We start from the raw sequence: 22,660 nt of genomic DNA, 5'->3' as shown, positions 1-22,660 counted from the left end.
ATTGATTATTCTGTCTTTTATTGGTCGATTCGAAACACTTGGACCTTGTCATATTTTGTATTGAAAAACTGACAGATGGGTTACGAATTGTGCAAATGAAAATGTTAATGGGATTCAGCAGAAACAAAGATACATGTACACAAAGAATTAAATAAACAAAGACAAACGGAAATATCACAATGATAGCAACAAAGCACTAAACTATGGCATGAGACCATAAAATGAGACAATTGTATGAATCTAATTCTAGCTCTACTTAAAAGTCTTGAAAACGTCATGGAAACGTCACATTTTTAGAGGCTTGTAAAGTCGACGTGTCTCTGACAACTGGCTCATTTATTTATGCATGTTATTATCTTTACCACTACTTATAAATTAATATAGTTGATAAACAACATTTCATACGGTTTAACCGTTATCGAAAATTAATAGTTAAAACAGTAAAAAAACCACAAAAACCTCAACAGTACAAATCCACAAACTTACACATCCTAACATACAATTAATTTTTTTTTTTTAAGAGTATGTAGTAATTAATATTCAAAATATTTCTAAGAAAATTTTTATAATTGTTTTACACTGGTTTCATTTTCAAAACATTTACCTTTTTTTTTTTTACATCATTCAGAAGATAAGTTATTGTTATTCCAAAATGTGTATGGCTATATACTGTATAAATGAGTATTTCTAAAATTAATTTTGCACAAAATCTTTCTCAAAAACAAGGAATAACAGCCAAATTTATGGAAAGTAATCATTGCACATTTATTTTCGATGTGTTCGAGCCTTAAATGAAGACAAAATGTAACATATATAAATACCTACGTTAACCATAAATTATTATACACAACGGTTTTGGACACATGACTAAAGAACATTTAAATTGTGAAAATTCACCTCTAAGCTAGGCTGAATTTACAAAGCCTGCTTTAGACTTACACACATTTACAATGCTTAAACTCCAGCGTTTATGAAAAACAGGCTTCGTAAATTCAGCCCCAAATGTTCATATCAATACAGAGTGGAGCGGATAATTTTGTCATGCTCATATACCACTAAGATTCGAGTACGTCTGTCCTGGATCCCGCCTCTGGATGGCCAGAGACCAGATCTGGGACAGAATTATATCAATGCATGTTTTTTCCTCTCAATAGTAGTTTTTACCACTTGAAAGCCTAAGAGATACCGATAAGGATCAGGCCGTGTGCATGTAAATCGTTCAGTCTGCACACAGTTTAGAATCGTAAGTCATACAGTTTGAGTCTACCAAGAACCAATCAGTGGACCCGTTGGGCTATTTCTTGCTCCAGCCAGTGCACCACGACTGGTATAACAAAGGCTATGGTATGTGTTATCCTGTCTGTGGGATGGTGCATATAAAAGACCCTTTGCTGCTAATCAAAAAGAGTAGCCTATGAAGTGGCGACAGAGGGTTTCCTCCCTCAATATCTGTGTGGTCCTTAACCATATGTCCAATGCCATATAACCATAAATAAAATGTGTTGAGTGCGTTGTTAAATAAACCATTTCCTTCCTTCCTCACTAAGACTCCGCTGTCTTGAATGAGACTAAACATTTGATAAACATGAAGCTCCAGAGTTCCTGTAACAAACAAATTGAGGAAGAACGCATCTCTTTACATTTCATTGACTTTTAGGCACAAAGAACAGTTTTTATGTGTTTTCTTTTAGTTTTGGAAATGAAATGGTTTATTGAAATCTAATTTCTTTCCTGCTAAATGATATCTGATAAACACAAAACAAAACCAACTGCTAATATTGGTACACAAATATTCTAAATCCTTTATATTCAATATATATTCCCCACAAAAAATTAAGCAACTTAGGGTTTTTTTTTTAATAACTCTTCTTTCCAACTGTATATCAACTTATTTTAACATCTTTCGCTGTCCACCTACACCTCCCAGTCCTTGTCTCTCCAACCACAACAGCTGAATGTCTCTTGTGGCTATCTGTGCCACACACCTGCCATTCCCCATTAACATCAATACCATATTATACACACATACCTATACCAAAAACAGTCCAAAATGTCTGTACAACAAACTGAAGAAAAACAAACATCTATCTCATTGAAACCGCAATTACACATATATATTGTCAATCATAAATTGCTTAATTTTTTATTTTGTTTTTCGGAGTATGTATGCTACATCATTTTCTTTATGGCTAAACTATGCCGGCTAAATACACAATGTGAACATACAATTCTATTTACACGGCGATGACAATAACTGTAATAAGTCTTGATATGATCAAACATGAAGTCGGCAACAGTCAATATTCCCTGTGGCACTAAGTAAACACCGTATTGGTCTCAACTCTGATTTCATCCAGACCACCATAGCATTAAAACAAATTAAAAATTAATTTCTTTATTTTAACTTGATTCTCATGCTTATGTCCAATTAAGGTTCAAGTATGCCTGTCTTGGGTAATCACCTCAGCTGTTTGGATTGTCCATAAGAGTGGTAATGGTTAGTTGTTAGTAGTCCAATGGACAAGTAAAAATATATAATGCTGTTTTATTTTGAGCAATCAAAAACATTGTCTTTGCTCTTGAATAAAACTAACAATTTACCCTGTTGTATTTGGACAAGTGAAAATATTGGCTGACAAGCAGATTTGTAGATGTACTTGTCCGGTGGATTAGTGAAAAAATTCTGCATATTTCTATGAATAAAAATAATAGTTGTTTGATCATTCAAAACTATTTACAATTATTTGTAATCACCCAACTGCGTATGTTAGATTTTACAAACATGGGCCTACACGACCACAATACAACAACAATTCCACATAATGAATCCAACGTGTGCAATAAACATAAATTACAATTTGCATTGTTATTTGCTTTATCTACTACAGGTATATTCACACAAATGCCTACATCAACTCTCTACACAGCAAACGTTCTTTCTTCACACATTCATTTATATGCTGTGCCATAATCAACTGATTAACAACTTCAGCATATAGCGTTTTATTACAAATGAATTTTGACTAGTGATTAAGGTAGGTACGTTTATTAAAAAAATGCAGCTTTTGTTTGACCACAGGTATTTTGTCTTTACGTTTATTAAAATAATTTCATTATAGTAAATCATGAATATAAATGACATTGTTTATGTGTATGCATGATGCATGTGTGTGTGTATGAGTGAGAGTGAGAGTGAGAGTGAGAGTGAGAGTGAGAGTGAGAGAGAGAGAGAGAGAGAGAGAGAGAGAGAGAGAGAGAAAGAGTGTGTGTGTATGTTTCAGGTGCTTTTGTATTTATATATGAAGATTTAAAAAAATTTGTTGGTTAATCTTTTATGAATTACATATTGTTTCAAAGAAACGCAAAAATATGTGAAGCTTTTAATCTTTTAATAAAAGGTACAATTTCTTTCAAATCATTTCAAAATTCTACCAATAAAACCATTAGGTACCTTCGTCCCTCTACTCTACAATGAACTGAAAATAAACTAACTCGATAATTTATTGTGGCTTTTATGAATAACATTATTTGGAACCATAAACCACAGATTGTCATTCACAAAAACATCATCACAATCTTTGTTGTTCACAAAAACATCAACACAAACTTTGTTGTTCACAAAAATATCATCACAAAGTATTTTTTTTTTACAGAAATGAAAACAACTCCTTTTTATTTGCACATTCTACGCAACTTTTTAGCAATGTTTGAAAATCAACAGTGTGCAAACTGTTTTACCTACCCAACTCAATATAAACTCAACCTCACCCGTATGCAACACATATGTAACAGCATTTGCAACAGAACAATAATTTGGTTGCACATTTACATACATCTTCTTAATGTCTGGTACACTGTTTTAAACTTCTCAGCTAAAACCAGTCTAAAGAACCAAATTACCTAATGTCTGATACACCGTTTTTAACAACTTGTTAAAACCAGTCTAATTACCCAAATTACCTAATGTCTGATACACCGTTTTTAACAACTCGTTAAAACCAGTCTAATTACCCAAATTAACTAATGTCTGGTACACCGTTTTTAACAACTCATTAAAACCAGTCTAATTACCCAAATTAACTAATATCTGGTACAGTTTTGAAATGCTTAATAAAACCAGTATAATAAAATAAATTAGTGTCTAGTAAACCATTTTCAACTGCTTATCAAAACTAGTATAATAAACCAAATTAATGTCTTGTACACCCTTTTCAAATGCTTAATAAAACCAACTTAATGAACCAAATTAACATGAGAATTTTAAACAAACAATACGGATGGTGCACATATACCCAAGGTGGTGACAAAGCATTTTAAAATGTGTATACAACACATGTGCTAATACAAAGAAAACCAAAGACGAAAATAACGCAAAAGCAGTGTTCTACAGAAGCACCATCCCTTGACCATACACTGTAACATGCAATTCATATTCATCTATGTTGACCAGTGTGTCAGGTGTTGTAGCTTGGTTTTGGTCCATACGGCACACATCTTGGATGTAATTTTGCAATCAATAATATTAAAGCAAAATTGTCTGATGAAATTAGCAATAACTGTAATATTAGAGTTGGAGATTTTGAACTTGTATGTGTTATGGGACATTTATTCAAATATCCCGTGTTTGAAGTCATACAAATATACTGCACTAAGGAAAAGACTCAAGTGTTACATGTACTACAAAACTTGTACAGTTTGGAATACAAGTAAGTAGTTTACTTGTAAGACTACTAATCTTTTCTAACTATTTGTATTTTCAATGTTACAAACAAGTTTCAACTAACAAAAACCAGAAACATTTACCCCCCATTTCTTCTTTTGACATTCAAATACAGGCAATTGCTTTTGCAAATAAATGAATTGAAAATGAGCCTCCAAAGCTACCAGTTATGATTTATAAATTGATTTCCAATCTGTCAGTACGGTTGTATTAACAAACATTAAAGATAACACAATAATTTCTAATAATAAAATGAACCTATATACAACTGATGTATTAACCAACTGCTGCATATACCAATGCTTTCTAACAATGTATGGTTGGGTAATGGACCTTTAACAAAACATAATATGGATGTCAACATGTTACATCCACTTTAAACAAATCTGCATATAACTGGTGTGATCGGTGCATTTTGATACAGGGGTGCGAGAGTGGCAATCTACTAAAACATTTTCCTTCTCTTTCAAAGTGCAATTCAAAAACAGGACTTAGAGACAAGAAAGCTTTTAAAACACATTTGTTTCAAAATGGTTCAGCGAATCTTCCGAAGCTGCCTTGCAGCAAATAAATAACAAAATGTACAGTAAAACAAATTCAGTGAACTATTGCTTGTTTCGATAGGCTAGCTTGATTACTCACAAACTCTTAATTGGGACCAGCCATGACAATTATATTCCACTGCAACAGCTGTGAGCAGCTCTGTTAAATATCTGATCACAATGTTGTTTGTTATTTAGGTTTTATCACGGATATTTCAAACCTGTAGTTTAAAAGAGAACACCGGAATTTCAAATTTTTCAACTTTTAAAAAATGTTTCCACACAAGTGTTGATTAATTAACTAATTAATGTTAAAATAACTCACTACATCAATAGCTATATATTTCATACCTGTCAATTTTATGCAAGTTGAAAATGTTTCTTAATATTTGAAAGTAAAGTTTGTTTTATTTAATGACGCCACTAGAGCACATTGATTTTAATATTTAAAATGCTTTATGTTTAAAGACAGTACATTTGTGTACATTTTAAACATTTCAGCTTTCCAAGAATTAGAAAGTGTCTGGTAATGTTTAAAATGTTACTAGTTTAGAGAAACCATATTTTAAATATCAGTGTTCATTTTCCTGCAAATAGAAAATGTCCTTATTTAAAATTTTATTGGTTTAAATACACACCCATCAAAAAAAAAAAAAAAAAAGCTTTAAAAAATCGACAAAAAGAAAATGTTATTTACATAACGAGGAAACAGTTCGATTTAAAATAAGACCAATGTAAGAAATAATCTTGTAATTATTTTTACATATTTTGTTTAAATACCAGTTTGTAATGCACAACTGTAAAGCACTAATACACATTTTTTCCTGAGAACGAGTTCATTCATGCATAAAACATGTTACTTTTTAAGAACAATCTATTTGGTAACATTGTGCATTTGTCATAACAACTGATAAATCAAGTTAACACTACCAATGAACACTTGACAGCCGCAATGGTCTCACACAACATTTGTAAAATATAAATCATTAACAAGTCACAATCACGACCAAGTTAACAGTTAATATATCGAAGACTAACAATCAGAAGTTTTATTTATTGACAAAGTGACAGTAGTTGATTATTTTATTATTTTGTATTTATTTATTTGTTTATTTATTTTAATGCACTTTTTTTTTAAGGACTTATGTCACTTGAAAGAGGACTGCCACTCAGACTACTTTGACAAATCTAAACTGGTACAATAGAGTTTATCGGAAATTTAAATATTTGTGTTGGCCTGGACTCGTCAAAGACATACAAAAGCTTCATCATACTGAGTTTTTATACATTAACCGAGTATAGCAATTATACTGAGTAATATCCAAGTTAATAACTCATATTCTGTAGTAAATCCCTGCTGCTTGGGTAGTATGTTAAAATTATGTACACAATGTTGACTCAAGTAGCATTATAAAAGTTGACATTTGTATATTTTTCAACATTTAAATCACTTACTATAATAACATACATTTTTTTTTTAAATGCTGTCATATTATGGAACAAAATTGACAGGATAACCTGAGGTCCTTTGATAAAACAGTCACGGCCATTATGCTCTCCAAGACAACTAACCTCCCATAAATCAGATTTAATCTAGTGTCGTTTTGCTGAAAATACATTCTCTACGAACAACTAATAATAATATTAAATGTTAAAAATTTACATATTTAACTTTGATAATGCTACTGTGGTATTTTCTGTAATAAACAAAACATTATTATTAACAAAAATATATTGTGTAATAAACCAACAAGTTCAAAGTTCATTAATAATTAAATAATCTCCATTAAACGTGAACATTATCACAAAACATGTGAATCAAGACATTTGTTCATTTCGATTATTACAAAACAACGCACATTAACGAAACGACAAACGAAACAAATCTCATTGCTGAAAACTACTAGAAGCAGCAAAAGGATTTAAATCTAATTGTCGCAAAGCTGCTTTTCTTAGTAATTCAATCAGTTTTATTAACCAGTCATACAGTTTTATAAGCAAACTGCTGATTGGCTCAAAGTTTTCATTAGCCAAATGGTGATTGGCCCAAAGTTTTTAGCTAAATACAGATTGACCAAACTGAAGTTTTCATTAACTAAATGCTGATCTGAGCAGCTTTTATTTTTTAGCAAAATGCGGATTGGACCAAAGTTATTTTAGCCATCAATTCATTATCCTAATCAAAGGCGCTTTTTCCTTTTCTTTCTTTTTTTTAGCTCAATGCTGAATGGGCCATCTTACAGTTTATTAGCCAATTGGTGACTGGCTCAGCTGATGTTATTAGCCAACTGTCAATTGGCTCAAACAGTTTTGTTATCCAACTACTGATTGGCCCACATTTTTATTAACCAACAGCTGATTGGCTGGTGAATGATGTGAAAAAAGAGATGATTGGTCAAGCTTCTTTATTCAGATCATTGCTTCACATCCCTCCTAGCTGCCACATCACGGTGTTACCGTTGAGACTTTACCCGCCAACGCAGAACGAAATAAATTCCGATTCGTAGAATGATGAAAAATACACACAGGATAATGAAGTCAATGTAGAACTCTGCATTTTCTACGTCCATCTGCTTCAGGACGTCCGAGGCCTTCTGGAAAATGCAGACGTGCTTATCACAGCCAAGGTCACCACGGTCGAAGCCATAAATAGCCTGAAGGACACCCTCGAAAGAATATCTATAAAAGATAGGAAGAATTAGACTCATGCAATCAAAAACATTTAAACAAACTGAGCAGCCACATAATGAAAGAAAAAAAAAGAAAGAAATGTTTTATTTAACAATGCACTCAACACATTTTATTTACGGTTATATGGTGTCAGACATATGGTTAAGGACCACAGAGATATTGAGAGAGGAAACCCGCTGTCGCCACTTCGTGGGCTACTCTTTTCGATTAGCAGCAAGGGATCTTTTATATGCACCATCCCATAGACAGGCTAGCACATACCATGGCCTTTGAGGTACCAGTTGTGTTGCACTGGCTGGAGCGAGAAATACATTCTGGGGGAGACCCCCTATATCCCGTTCACTGTGGTTGCATTCAATTGCATAGCACCATACCCAAAAATGTCTTCCTGGCAGAAACACTGGATAGAGATCGATATTATACAGGCATGGATCCAGTAGAAGAATGATGGGGGTGTACTCCACCCCACCACCAAATTTAAACTGCTCCTAAATGAGAAATAGCCAAATGGGCCCACTGACGGGGATCAATCCCAAACCGACTGCGTATCAATCGAGCACTTTACCACTGGGCTACGTCTCACCCCTCCACATAATGAAGTGTATAAAGATGGCTGGCTACTTAACACAAGTGAATCTGTTATTATAGTCATTGATGTGAGGTCAGTGAAGGTAAAATACACCTGGTGAGAGGTCAGTAGTGAAGGTAAAATACACCTGGTGAGAGGTCAGTAGTGAAGGTAAAATACACCTGGTGAGAGGTCAGTAGTGAAGGTAAAATACACCTGGTGAGAGGTCAGTGAAGGTAAAATACACCTGGTGAGAGGTCAGTGAAGGTAAAATACACCTGGTGAGAGGTCAGTGAAGGTAAAATACACCTGGTGAGAGGTCAGTTACGGTTTTTGTTTGACGACACCACTAGAGCACATTGATTTATTAATCATCGGCTATTGGATGTCAGACATTTGGTAATTCTGACATATAGTCTTAGAGAGGATAAAGTTTTTGTTTTTTGTCTTGTTTAACGACACCACTAGAGCACATTGATTTATTAATCATCGGCTGTTGGGTGTCAAACATATGGTAATTCTGACAGTATTAGAGGAAACCTGCTACATTTGTTCATTACTAGCAAGCAATCTTTTATATGCACCATCCCAGACAGGATAGCACATACCACAACCTTTGATATACCAGTTGTGGTGCACTGGCTGGAAAGAGAAATAATACCAATGGGCCCACTGACAGGGATTGATCCTAAACCGACCATACATGAGGCGAGAACTTTACAGCTGGGTTACATTCTGCCTTTACAGCCATTGCAGATATTAGGGAAGTGTGTCAAAATGTCTTACCTCATATAGGAGGCATGGCACAACCACTGCAGATATGTTGGGATTGTGTCAAAATGTCTTACCTAATATAGGAGGCATATGACAGCCATTGCAGATATGTGGGGATTGTGTCAAAGTTGACAAAAAATCCACTGAAGAGCAAAATTGGTATTGCAGTGACTGGACCCAGAAAAACGGCCACCTGAAAACAAATACGAAAATGAAACTGGATATTATATAGACAAGAGGATACCACATGAGTGGTGAGTAGATACAATGTGTCTTACAATGAATTGTTTGAAAATGAAACTGGATGTCATATAGACAGAGGATACCACATGAATATCGATTTAGATACGACGTGTCTTACAATGAGTTGTTTGAAAACGTATCTCACAAGCAATAGCTATTTGGGATGTCTGTCTATGAATGGGCTTAATGGTTGTACTGTAAACTGGGGGAAAATGTGTATGTACATAAACTTTGCGTCATTTGCACCCAACCTTAAATTAAAAAATTTATACACACATTATTTTCATTGCACATACACAGTGTAATTACCAAAGGCAGTTTGTGAAATTTATAGGTCGCAAACATGCACCAAGTTGTATTTGCAATTTTTGTGTGTGTGGTAAATTGCAATATTGACCCAGTTTACATTAGTTAGCTAGAGTTGACTGCAGTTATTTAATGATGCACTCAAAACAGTTTTATTTAAAGATCTATGGTTGACAGATAACGAAAGAGAAAACACGCTGCCACAATGCTTTGAACTACTATTTTCAAATAGCTGTAAGGGTCTTTTATATAATCCATCCCACAGACAGGATAGTACATACTATGGCTGTTGCTACACCAGTTGTGGAGCACTGCCCGTAATGAAAAATAGCTGAATAGGCCCACCCATGGGGATTGATCCCAAGACTGACTGCGCATCAAGCGAGTGTTTTATCATAAGGCTTTAGCCTACCCCTCTGAGTAATAAAGTCATGAATTTCAAGATTTTCTAGTACTGCTAAAGTAATAGGTTGCAGAGAAGTAAATTGACCAATCAGCGTCGTGTTGCCCACGAAGATAGTGTTTTTAAAATACACCCCATATTTGAATAAAATAATTTATGAGTTTGAAAATAGGTAAGAAATTGGATCTTTGACAGGAATTGCACAGTTGTGTTGAATGAGATCTCACTTTCCATGAGTGTTTTGTACATGCCGAGTATGAATACATGGTCGAGGTGGAGAGACTTCCTAGCAGCCGTGAAATGGCAAAATGGGGGGTGCCTCCAAAAATAGAAGATTATTTCCAGATTTAGGTTGACATCACTCATTTCAGACATTCTTGCTGCACAAAACAAGGACTGGCCATCATCACTACATGTGTGATTGACCTGGGAAAATTCTCTTTTTCTATTTTTTTTTAATTTATGTTAATATGGTGGACAGTATGTTATGATTTACTTTGCTGCTACCAATACAATGTTCTCTACCACATCCATTAAATTTGTTCATCTCCTAAGGGACATAACTGTGTCATAAATACCCATGAAAGTCAGACCTGATCTGTAACTCTACGTGATAAAAGCTGTACACAATATATCATCTCAATATCTTGAAGCATTACAAAAAAAACAAGTCCAGATACGGGACTAACAAGCATCCCACAACTCTCTCTCTCCACCCCCCCCCCCCCCACCTCCCCCTTCTACCAACCCAATTACTGACCTGCAGAGATGTTGCTGCCCCGATGAGAAGTCCGAGTGACTGTGCGACGAGGGATGTCTGCGTGGAAAGCGTGAGGAACATGACGAAGCGCACGAAGTCGTTCGGCTGTGACGTCATCCAGTACACGATGCTGCCGTACACCAGCGGGAAAATTATCTGAAACAAGATAACCATCATCATCATAATAATAATAATAATAAAATCTTTATTTATAGCTCAGTTAGTTCAGTGGGCTAATCTCACAAAGGTCTCTTAGGCTCTGCTAGACAACAAAGCATCCTCTTTGCAAGTCTTTTAGCATTGTACTGCCAGATCGCTAAGTTGCGAGAATTTAGTGAATTTGGCCCCTGGACTATTTTCCCCTTAGGCCTTCATACTAATTATAACAATAATCATGTCTATAGTGTCATACTTATTGTTTGTTTGTTTGTTTTGTGTGACGACACCATTATAACACATTAATTTATTAATCAATGGCTAATGGATGTCAAACATTTAGTAATTTTGCCATATAGTTTTACAAAGGAAACCTGCTACATTATTTTTGGGTTAAATTAGTAGCAAAGGATCTTTTATATTTACCATTGTAATGTCATACATTTACATGTAATTTTATCTACAACCACCATTTTGAGAGTACTGCTAAAGCAATACGCCCTACCTGACCCAACAATTTTTCTTATCTCTTAAATTCAATGGCCAAACATCTGTGAAAAGTGGGTAAATCGCCATGAAAGTTAAATTTGATCAGTAACAGTAGATGATAAAGCTATATACAACATTTCACCTCAATATTTTCAGGTATTGCAAAACAAAAATGCGGAAAACAAATTTTCGTATCTCCTAAGTTCAAGGGCCATAACTCTGTCAAAAATGGGTAAATTGCCATGAAAGTTAAATTTCATTTGTAACAATACATGATGAAGCTATATACAAAATTTCAGTTCAATATCTCAAGACCTAAAAAAAGAAGTCCGGAAAAACTATTTTCACACAGCCTAAGTTCAAGAGCCATAACTCCGTTAAAAATGGGTAAATTGCCATGAAAGTCAAACTTGATCTGTAACAGTACTTGATAAAGCTCAATTTCAGCTCAATATCTCAAAGCCTTCTGTAAAAAACCCACCCGGAAAACATATTTGAGACAGACGGATGGACAGACAGACAGACAGAGGGGCAGACAGACTGACAGAAGGACGGAGATGAAACCTATAGTCTCCTCCGGTTGGACCGGTAGGGGATTAAAAATATCATCATCATTTGTGTAATGTTATACATTTACATGTAATTTTACCTACAACAATATCATCATCATGTATGTCATACATTTACATGCCCATGCCCACATCTTCAGTACCCATACAAATTTATAACAAAATCATTTTATCTAGATGATAAAAATATAATAGAAGACTATTTTAACCAGAAGACTGAGAGAATTTAGAGTATTCAGTTGAGGGGAAAACTCTGTAACATTGTGCCAAGTGGATGTTTCCAATGAGTTGATTTTGAGAACCTATAGTCTTCCAACAAATGTTTTTTTTTTGTAAATAATTTTAGTTTGGTTTAGTGTAAGAAAAAAAGTAGAAGTGTTTCGGAAATAACAAATAAAAAACAATTTTTGTGTGCAACTGGCTCAGAAATAAATAACTTGTAGTAAATTCCACAGTATTGAAAAAGGCGTTCCCTGTGGGACAGACTATAGTCATACTGATTGCAACTTGGTTTATACTGCATGCAAGGGCACTACAATTTTGATATTCCTGTGTTTTACATGTGCAAAGATGTTGTGTTGCATTGATTACAAATGAATGTAAAAATAGTAAAATATGGCCCATGTAAATGTGATACTGCCCCTTTAACAGATCTATCTATGTCTCACCTGGAAAGGCATGTCTGCCATGGTTTTGGCGAGATAGTACGCCTTCAGACTGTACCAGTAGTTGAGATGTTCACGCACAAACACCGCCATCTCCATGGGAACTGGAAACAACAAGAGATGGTTAAGGACACCCCAGCACACAGCTAAATTTAACCTTTAGAGTATTGCAGGTAAGTTATCTCAGCTGAAGCGAGTCGACACACTTGTTTACCACATGCAGTGCATTCACTAAGTTGTACTTCCCACCATTCTACACACTGGCCAGAAATAATAAGAAGAAACCTAGAAAAAGTTTTCATAAAAACAATGTCCGATTTATGTTTTAATTTTTCTGTGAGGAATACCTGTGAATTTAAAGACCGTCTGTTATTTCTTTTACGTTCATTGGAGTATGAAAAAAAAACAATTGGCAAATAAATTCACAATCTGTCTGAATTGGTAAAGCTGTTCACACGTAAGTTGGCAGATGATTGTATTTGTTCATATCCCAATGAATGTAAAAGAAATAGCAGACAATCCTTATAATTAAATTTGAAATAGACTTATTAATGTAAACATTAAAAATTCATATTTTGAATGATTGTTTTTAGTTCTTAAACAGTAACACTCAGAAAGACAAAGTGCTAATATTAAGTGACATCATCTGATATGACCTTCTTAGATTACATGTACATCATGTTTACGTTCATCAAGAAATTAACAAATGGCGGAATGTTGCAGTCTTTTTGAGGAATGATAGCTATTGTTACAACTAATTCAATAATAAACTGTTTTATCAACAACTGAATTCACAGAATATTTGGATATGAATCATAGTTCATTTCCAAAACAAATTGTCGTCAGTAAATTGGGGCCACAAATGGACGTAAGTAAGCACAACTTTATAAAAATATTTGCATAATATTAAACATTATCTGCTCTAAAATTTAAAACTTAGAAATACCCATAAAAATAATGCTTACATTTTAACATGATTTTATATATTTATAAACATGAAACGTAAAATTAAGTTTATGACAAGAGCAAAATAAAACACATCTGCAACAATGGAGGACTGCTGAATTGAAGACAAGGTTGATGGTCTGCCCATGCACGGATGTTCTAATATACATCTGGTAAGGGAAGATAATTCTGCAATGAAGACAATTCTGCAATGGAGGTTATGACTTGGGTTGTATAACATATTGGTTGTGCTAGCACAGTAAGTTGAATAAGACTATTACATATTACTCACACATGAGAACTGTCGGCATGACGGCAGTGAACATGAGGAAGAGTCAAACATTACTCACACGTGAGAACTGTCGGCATGAGCGCGGTGAACATGAGGAAGAGTCAAACATTACTCACACATGAGAACTGTCGGCATGAGGGTGGTGAACATGACGAAGAGTTAAACATTACTCACAAGTGAGAACTGTCGGCATGAGCGCGGTGAACATGACGAAGAGTTAAACATTACTCACAAGTGAGAACCGTCGGCATGAGGGTGGTGAACATGACGAAGAGTTAAACATTACTCACACACGAGAACTGTCGGCATGAGTGTGGTGAACACGAGGAAGAGTTAAACATTACACACACGTGAGAACTGTCGGCATGAGGGCGGTGAACACGAGGAAGAGTTAAACATTACTCACACGTGAGAACCGTCGGCATGAGTGTGGTGAACATGAGGAAGAGTTAAACATTACTCACACGTGAGAACCGTCAGCATGAGTGTGGTGAACATGAGGAAGAGTTAAACATTACTCACACGTGAGAACTGTCGGCATGAGTGCAGTGAACATGAGGAAGAGCATACAGAAGAAGAGACAGCCGGCATTGTTGAAGACCTTGCTGGCCTCGTTGCCGATTCCCAGGTACAAGAGGCCAATCAAAACACCGACCGTCAGGTGCGAGATCAGCCGCAGGCGAGTCAGGGTCTGAAATACACAAACATGTAACAGGTCATAGTCGACTTCTTGGTGGGTAATTATCTCCCCTGAACACACAAATACACATGTAATTATCATTAATTCAACTTATTTTCGTGCTTATATCCAATTAAGGTTCAAGCACGCCGTCCCGGGCACACACCTCAGCTATTTGGGCTGTCTGTTGTGGACAGTGGGTTAGTTGTTAGTTGTTACTGGTTAGTGAGAGAGAATAGGGTATAGTGGCCTTACACCTACCCAATGAGTCGTTAAAACTCGCTCTGGGTGGGAGCCAGTACCGGGTTGCGAACCCGATGGCTTAACCACTGCTTCACCGAGGCTGGTGGATCCGAACATAGGCAAATTCCCAATTTCTGTGCTAAAAATTCCCAATATATATATTTAATTATGTCTGTTCCAATACATTAATTTAACATTATTCAGAAGCCGTAAAAAATATCCCAACTATGATTTACTTGTGCTAATTTTCCCAATCTCATCAGACATGGGAGACTGGCACAGTATCCTGGATAAATCCTTGATTGTGTGTGTACGTACCGCGTCCATCATGATGGACATGAACGTGTTACAGTCCTGTTCCAGAGAGCCGGTACCGAGATGCGAACCCTGTACCTACCAGCTGTAAATAAATCCCTAATTGTGTGTGTACGTACCGCGTCCATCATGATGGACATGAATGTGTTACAGTCCTGTTCCAGAGAGCCGGTACCGAGATGCGAACCCTGTACCTACCAGCTGTAAATAAATCCCTAATTGTGTGTGTACGTACCACGTCCATCATGATGGACATGAACGTGTTACAGTCCTGTTCCAGAGAGCCGGTACCGAGATGCGAACCCTGTACCTACCAGCTGTAAATAAATCCCTAATTGTGTGTGTACGTACCGCGTTCATTATGATGGACATGAACGTGTTACAGTCCTGTTCCAGAGAGCCGGTACCGAGATGCGAACCCTGTACCTACCAGCTGTAAATAAATCCCTAATTGTGTGTGTACGTACCGCGTCCATCATGATGGACATGAACGTGTTACAGTCCTGTTCCAGAGAGCCGGTACCGAGATGCGAACCCTGTACCTACCAGCTGTAAATAAATCCCTAATTGTGTGTGTACGTACCGTGTCTCTCATGATGGACATGAACGTGTTACAGTCCTGTTCCAGAGAGCCGGTACCGAGATGCGAACCCTGTACCTACCAGCTGTAAATAAATCCCTAATTGTGTGTGTACGTACCGTGTCTCTCATGATGGACATGAACGTGTTACAGTCCTGTTCCAGAGAGCCGGTACCGAGATGCAAACCCTGTACCTACCAGCTGTAAATAAATCCCTAATTGTGTGTGTACGTACCGTGTCTCTCATGATGGACATGAACGTGTTACAGTCCTGTTCCAGAGAGCCGGTACCGAGATGCAAACCCTGTACCTACCAGCTGTAAATAAATCCCTAATTGTGTGTGTACGTACCGTGTCTCTCATGATGGACATGAACGTGCGGATGAAGAGGATTCTGAACTGGGTGAAGCAGCTCGTGTTGAACGTGTTACAGTCCTGTTCCAGAGAGCCGGTACCGAGATGCGAACCCTGTACCTACCAGCTGTAAATAAATCCCTAATTGTGTGTGTACGTACCATGTCTCTCATGATGGACATGAATGTGTGGATGAAGAGGATTTTGAACTGGGTGAAGCAGCTTGTGTTGAACTTGTTACAGTCCTGTTCCAGAGAGCCGGTACCGGGATGCGAACCCTGTACCTACCAGCTGTAAATAAATCCCTAATTGTGTGTGTACGTACCGTGTCTCTCATGATGGACATGAACGTGCGGATGAAGAGGATTTTGAACTGGGTGAAGCAGCTCGTGTTGAACGTGTTACAGTCCTGTTCCAGAGACATGTCCTGAAAATAAATCAAATACGTCAAACGCTCACCCTCCGCATAATATTTCTTGCCAATTATTTATGTGCTCAGTCTTGATCTGTATGCTGTGATATATATATACTGACATTATAAAAAAAAAAAAAAAAAAAAAAAAAATTAACACATTTTAGCAGACGATATAATAATAATAATAATAAAAAAAAAATATATATATATATCGACATCCAGAAGAAACTTTACACGGCTTGACCCCCTCCACCATTTAATGTTTGGACTTAATCAAAATTTCAAAAGTATCCATTAAGTAAGTCAGTCTTGTCCCGAGTCGGGCCCCCGATTTTATCGGAGGTTGGACTCGGGATGGGCGTGTTCGAAACCCCAGTGGTACATGAGCACGTTAAACTAGTTACCTACCTACCTACCTACAAAGCTTGAAATTGTATTACAGAAAATCAACAAAAGGTATTGTGGGATATGAAAGTATCATGAAGTTCACATGTAAACATCACAAAGTAACATCACAATGTACTTTGTGATACATGCAAAGTGTTTGTAAGGCGGTTTCTTACACACGCGTTGGTGAGAACACATTATGTTATTTTTGATAACACATACATGTAGTTGTTTACACATGACTAGCTGCTCCAAGTCACCAATGCCTAGTCCAATAAAATACCCCAGCACACTGGAAATTGATTACACTGTGACATATAGTTAATCTGGCAATCATGTATATGTCTGTGATGTGTAAGGCAGCTGCAAGTGCAAAGGGTTGTAAATATCTTTTAGTTGAAAATTTTAATTTGCTTAAAACCTGGTTTTTGAGGATATGTATGAAATAGAATAATACATTCGTGTCTGTCAGATACCATTTATCTCACAACTTGCTGTTTAAAAACGTACCAAACTCACTTTCCTTGTTAAGATACATTTTAAAACAACTCGTTGTGAGATAAATGGTATCTAATGGCCACTCGTGTATTATTATCTTTTTCTAAATTGGTTCTTTTCGATTAGCAACAATATTTATCAAATACATGTATTAACATTTTATGTAATATGTAAACTTTCTTTTGGATGTCAGTATATTTACAGAATGGCTTTAAATTAGGCCAGTTAACTTTATTTGAAACTAAACATTGTTTAAATCACATTTAATCGGGGTTACATGTATGTATCCGATATTATGCTATGATAAAAAAACCCACATTTATTCATAAGAAATTAAAGAATTTAGATTACTATCTGTGAATTTGCAAAAGAAAGAAAAACATCCTAAAAATTAAATTATTTAAAAACATGACCAACGGATAATATTTATCAATAATAAATTTTAAAATTTGATACTTATTTGAGAATTTGCTAAAAAAAGAAGTGAGTTTTTTTTTGTTTTAAATAAAAATAAAAATAAAACAAGAATATCATAATGTATAAAACATGCATGTCAGAGATTATAACTTTTTTTTATATATATATATATATATATATATATATATATATAACCTTTAAATATTCTACAATTCAGAATAAGATGAGAATGGTAGGGGCGAGGTGAGGAGGGAGAGTAAAGAGTATTTAAAAATGTAGCAAGACAAAAGAACACTGAAATTACACTCTTTTTCAAATGTTTGCCTCATAAATGTGACACTGTATAAAAAGAACCCTACTTTTTACAAAATTTGTATAATTTGAAAATATTTTAATGACTGATATCAGTCTTTAAAACCTTTCTTTTTAATGGTTGAAATAGCGAAAGCAGGGTCTACGACAATCATGACTAAAATAAGTAGAAAGCTATACAAGGTTATGTAGTTTGTTAATAAGATAAGATTAAGGAAGCTTAATTATTTTATATTTTTAATCGCAGAGTACATGTATAAACTTCTAAAATACAAATCAGGCTTATCGAAACTGTGAAAACAATCATTTCATTTACCTGTCGCTTAGTTACTTAACCTATTTTTCATTAAATTAAATTTAGTACATCATTTACATAACAGGTTGTGTAAAAAGAATGGGCCATTTCAATTTTAAATGTTTTGAAAATGTTTAACCTACAACATGTTAAGTCATCCTGAATAATAAAAAATAATTGTATTTATTATATTTATGAATATTAAAGAGGCTTTAATAGAGGATTTTGGCTGTTGGCCAATTGCAAACCATTTTATTTTGTATTTGAAGATAAAAATATTGTTTAACCTTCTGACTACTGCAGGCGAGATATCTCGCCCGACGTCACGCCAGTCGATATACTGTACACTGTATACAGTGCATTCCCCAATTCATATTTCCCGCCCTTTTGCACACGACACTAACCGGAAACGGAAATATAATTAAAGAAAAAAGATTTTTTTTCAAAATGGTGGTTTTTGTTTAGATTTTTTCAATTGAAAATACCTTGAAATTTTGAGTTCAAAAAGTGGTTTTCGGCAAGTATTTTCGCTTGACAACAATGGCGGCACGTCGCGGTAATTTTCAGGGATCGATAGCTGATTGTAACAGCTAATTTGATAATAAATTTGATCGTTTTACGAACAACAAAAATTACCAAATATTGCAATATGAATCGTAGTTCGGGTTTTAAAAACAATTCTGGTCAGAAAACCACTGTTATCGGGAATAATGGTACATAAATACTGGACAGCTGGCCACAAATGCCCGTAAGTAAACGCAACTTTTTAGATTTTTTGCCTAATTTTAATCACCATTAGCCGATCTAAAATAATAAAAATTACAAAAAAAGACACGAAAATAATACTTACCAATTCATATATGAACTTTATTTCATATATTTATGAAACATTTAAGTGAATATATGTGAGTAAAAATTATAAACTTGTACCCACTCGACGTGGTTTTTGTTAAAAATTAATCCAGTAGTCTAAAGGTTAAACCGACCCAGAATAAATGTATAATATAGAAAATATAGAGAAAACTACTCATGCAGCCGATTCTATTAAGCAACCCGACTACTCTTCTTGTGGGGATGGAACCTGCAACCCATCACATCTCAAGTAGAAATCTGTACTACAGTACTAATCTTACCATCTGTGTACAGCTAGGTAACACACGACTTGGCAGTGAGTACATGTTTACAAGTATTACAACATCAAATGCAGTGTCGACTGCGATTTTCATGTAAGAAAATGGAGGAACACTCAAAGCACACATACGAAGACACATGGACATGTAGGTATAACACAAATACCCGCCTATTAGACTGGTCCATAAACTGGTCGAAGGGGTGAGGGTGTGAGTAAAAGGTTATAGAATAATCGAAGTATCGAGAAGATCAATCCATGGTTTGTTAGTGAGTTATACTAGGCTCAGACTGTCAACTGCCAGCAGAAAGTTGGCCAACTCAATGGTTGCGTTCTAATTTTCCCCAACTCCCGACTTACGAAGAGTGTGCTTAGATTAACAACTAATGGGTTATATATATAACAAGAACCAAGTTGTAAGAGCTTTCAGATTAGCAAATGGACAGTTGTATAAGTCGTGACAGCAGAAAGTTGGCCAATGTTCTACTGACAGTTGGTAGACTAAGCCTAGCAATATGTGGATTAATTTTCTTGAGACGAGTGTGTATATATATATATAAAAAAAAACGTCTACAAAAGAATGAGCCTCAGAAATATTTTTTAATGTAATTAATGTTGTATTTTTTTGTAAAATTATTACGTGAAATTTACATCTTATTTGGAGATGGGAGAAAACCTGTATCCATCCACAGGTATCGATCCTACGACCCACTGAATCTCAGGCAAATGCCCTAGCCACTGAGCAATGTTGATAAAAAATATTCCTCTCAAATCAATCTTTTTGATATACACTTTCAGAAGAAGTGGGGTATTGCAAACCAAGTGTTCTTTGTATACTTTGAAAATTAGTTGTGAATAGCTGTTTATATAAAAAATGGGACAGGGTGGGGCATCAAGTCACAGACTAGTTCATTCAGGGTAGAGGGGTGGGTGGGTGGATGTGGAGTGAACCAGTTCATGGACCACTCTACCAGAGTAGTTTGTACAGCATGCCGTGCAGACACCACACCAAGACTAGAGTGCTACTAGATGGAAATTTCTACGAACCTCCGACGAATCAGACTGCTGTAAACACGAACAGAAAAAACAACATAGTTCTAGAATGTGAATTATAGTAACAGAGTATGACAGAAATGTTTAGGCCAACCGTAGAAAAACATACTGTTTGCCGTAATCCAACCAATACATAAAAATCGGTACATTTCATTTTTGAGTTATATTTTTCTTTTCTTAAAATATATTTAAAAAAAAGACATGTCCATTGGAAATTTTTTTTTAAATATAATTTAATTAATTAATTAATTAATTTTTTTATAAATAGATGTATCCATTGGACACTAATGGCTCTGTTTTGTTTACTGTAGTAATAACAAGATTCTAATGCTCATAATTTTAAGAACTAAGGGATGTAACTCCGGTAAAACTGTAATATCGACTTGACTTGATAACATAATGATATGCAAATATTGGCATAAAATCAAATCATTCCATAAAAATTTCAAAACAATTTATTATTATTGGATTTAAACTGAAAAAACCCAATGGAATGAAAAAAGAAAGGAATGTGTGTTTGTTTAATCACACCTCAGCCCATTTTATATTACGGCTATTAGATGTCCAACATTTGAATTATTCTCTAATGTCCCAAGTGATGTCTTTGAAGTTAACAAAAATGTTATCTTGACTAAACAAAAAAATTCATTTCAGAATTAGATAAGTTTTCATGTGAACATTTATATAGAGAATAACTATTTATTATCTTTATCCTGCATTGTATGATGACCTAGAGGTCAAATGAGTGATTTTGTAATGTAGCGATGCGTGTGATGTTAAAAATCATAACAATGCTAGCGACAGGATATGACTTTGCTTTATTCGTCATCATATTCTGTCAATAGAAACAGTGGTTGCAGAATAACAAAAAACTTTCACTTTTATATTATTATTTAATTGATGTCTAAAATAGTGGGTTGGATTAAAGCAAAACTGATCTTTTTAAAGAATGGCCCTACTCATGCTAGATGCACATCAAATGAGAACAAACATAACTGAATAATAATTAGTGATGAAGAATGAAATTAATTAAACAAATTTAATACCAGTGTTAAAAACAAAACATATCATTAAAAATAAAACCAGTTGCATTCATGAAAGTACCCATCTTCACAAGCCATGGCTATTGTGACATAATGTGTTACATCAAGCCCTGAATTACTTCGTGTTTTATTTGACTGATATCCAACTAACATTCAACCACAATGTCCTGGATACACCCCAGCTACGATAGAGGGGTCCATGGTTAGTTGTTGGTGGTTAGTGAGATAGAAGTTAGTGTAGTGGTTATCAGGGTTTATTCTGGACCCTCAAAATCATTTGCAATTTTCAAATTTGATCAGCAAATCTGTTGGCAAATTCAAGGTTCATCTAGCTAAATACATGGAACATTTTGTTCAGTATCGCGTCGTGATTCACTACACAAGGTTCCGAGATCGCTACACAATTTTAAAACATTAAACAGTAGTTGCTAATCAATTTTCAATTAACTAGAAAAATCACTAATCAATATTTTGAAAACAAATGTTCCCTGAAACACCAAAATTGGCAGCATACATGTACATCTACATATAGTTGTGGCACATGATTTTCAAATAAACGTTTTGATGATTCAGTAATCAAAAATATATTTTTCATATTCAATTTTGGGCTAAAACCAATATTGGGATGAAACCAGGGGTGGGATGAAACCGATATTGGGATAAAACCGATATTGGGATGAAACCGATATTGGGATGAAACCGATATTGGGATAAAACCGATATTGGGATGAAAACCGATATTGGGATGAAACCGATATTGGGATGCTTATTCTGACCTGAGTTTTAATGACTATCTGTGGCAAGATAAAAATAAAGT

The 22,660-nt window shown here is 35.1% G+C and overlaps 1 protein-coding gene across 2 annotated transcripts in view; it reads right to left on the bottom strand.

The window, feature by feature from the left end:
* Positions 1-1,685: 1,685 nt before the first annotated feature.
* LOC121386342 (ATP-binding cassette sub-family G member 4-like) overlaps positions 1,686-22,660 on the bottom strand; it is a 72,192-nt gene continuing 51,217 nt past the window's right edge. The window contains exons 10-16 of one of the 2 annotated variants that reach the window (XM_041517218.1): positions 20,795-20,812; positions 16,620-16,721; positions 14,646-14,814; positions 12,890-12,990; positions 11,008-11,163; positions 9,370-9,488; positions 1,686-7,941 (exon numbers count right to left, since the gene is read on the bottom strand). In XM_041517218.1, coding sequence (XP_041373152.1) covers positions 7,716-7,941; positions 9,370-9,488; positions 11,008-11,163; positions 12,890-12,990; positions 14,646-14,814; positions 16,620-16,721; positions 20,795-20,812 — 891 coding nt within the window. In that variant the 3' untranslated portion in view covers positions 1,686-7,715. The remainder of the gene's footprint in view (positions 7,942-9,369; positions 9,489-11,007; positions 11,164-12,889; positions 12,991-14,645; positions 14,815-16,619; positions 16,722-20,794; positions 20,813-22,660) is intronic. The other variant, XM_041517219.1, reaches the window with a different exon arrangement.

This window comes from Gigantopelta aegis, chromosome 12, assembly GCF_016097555.1.
Source record: "Gigantopelta aegis isolate Gae_Host chromosome 12, Gae_host_genome, whole genome shotgun sequence".
NCBI classification, from domain to species: Eukaryota; Metazoa; Mollusca; class Gastropoda; order Neomphalida; family Peltospiridae; genus Gigantopelta; species Gigantopelta aegis.
Note: the sequence above shows the minus strand (reverse complement) of the source record. Positions and strands in the feature narration are given on the sequence as shown.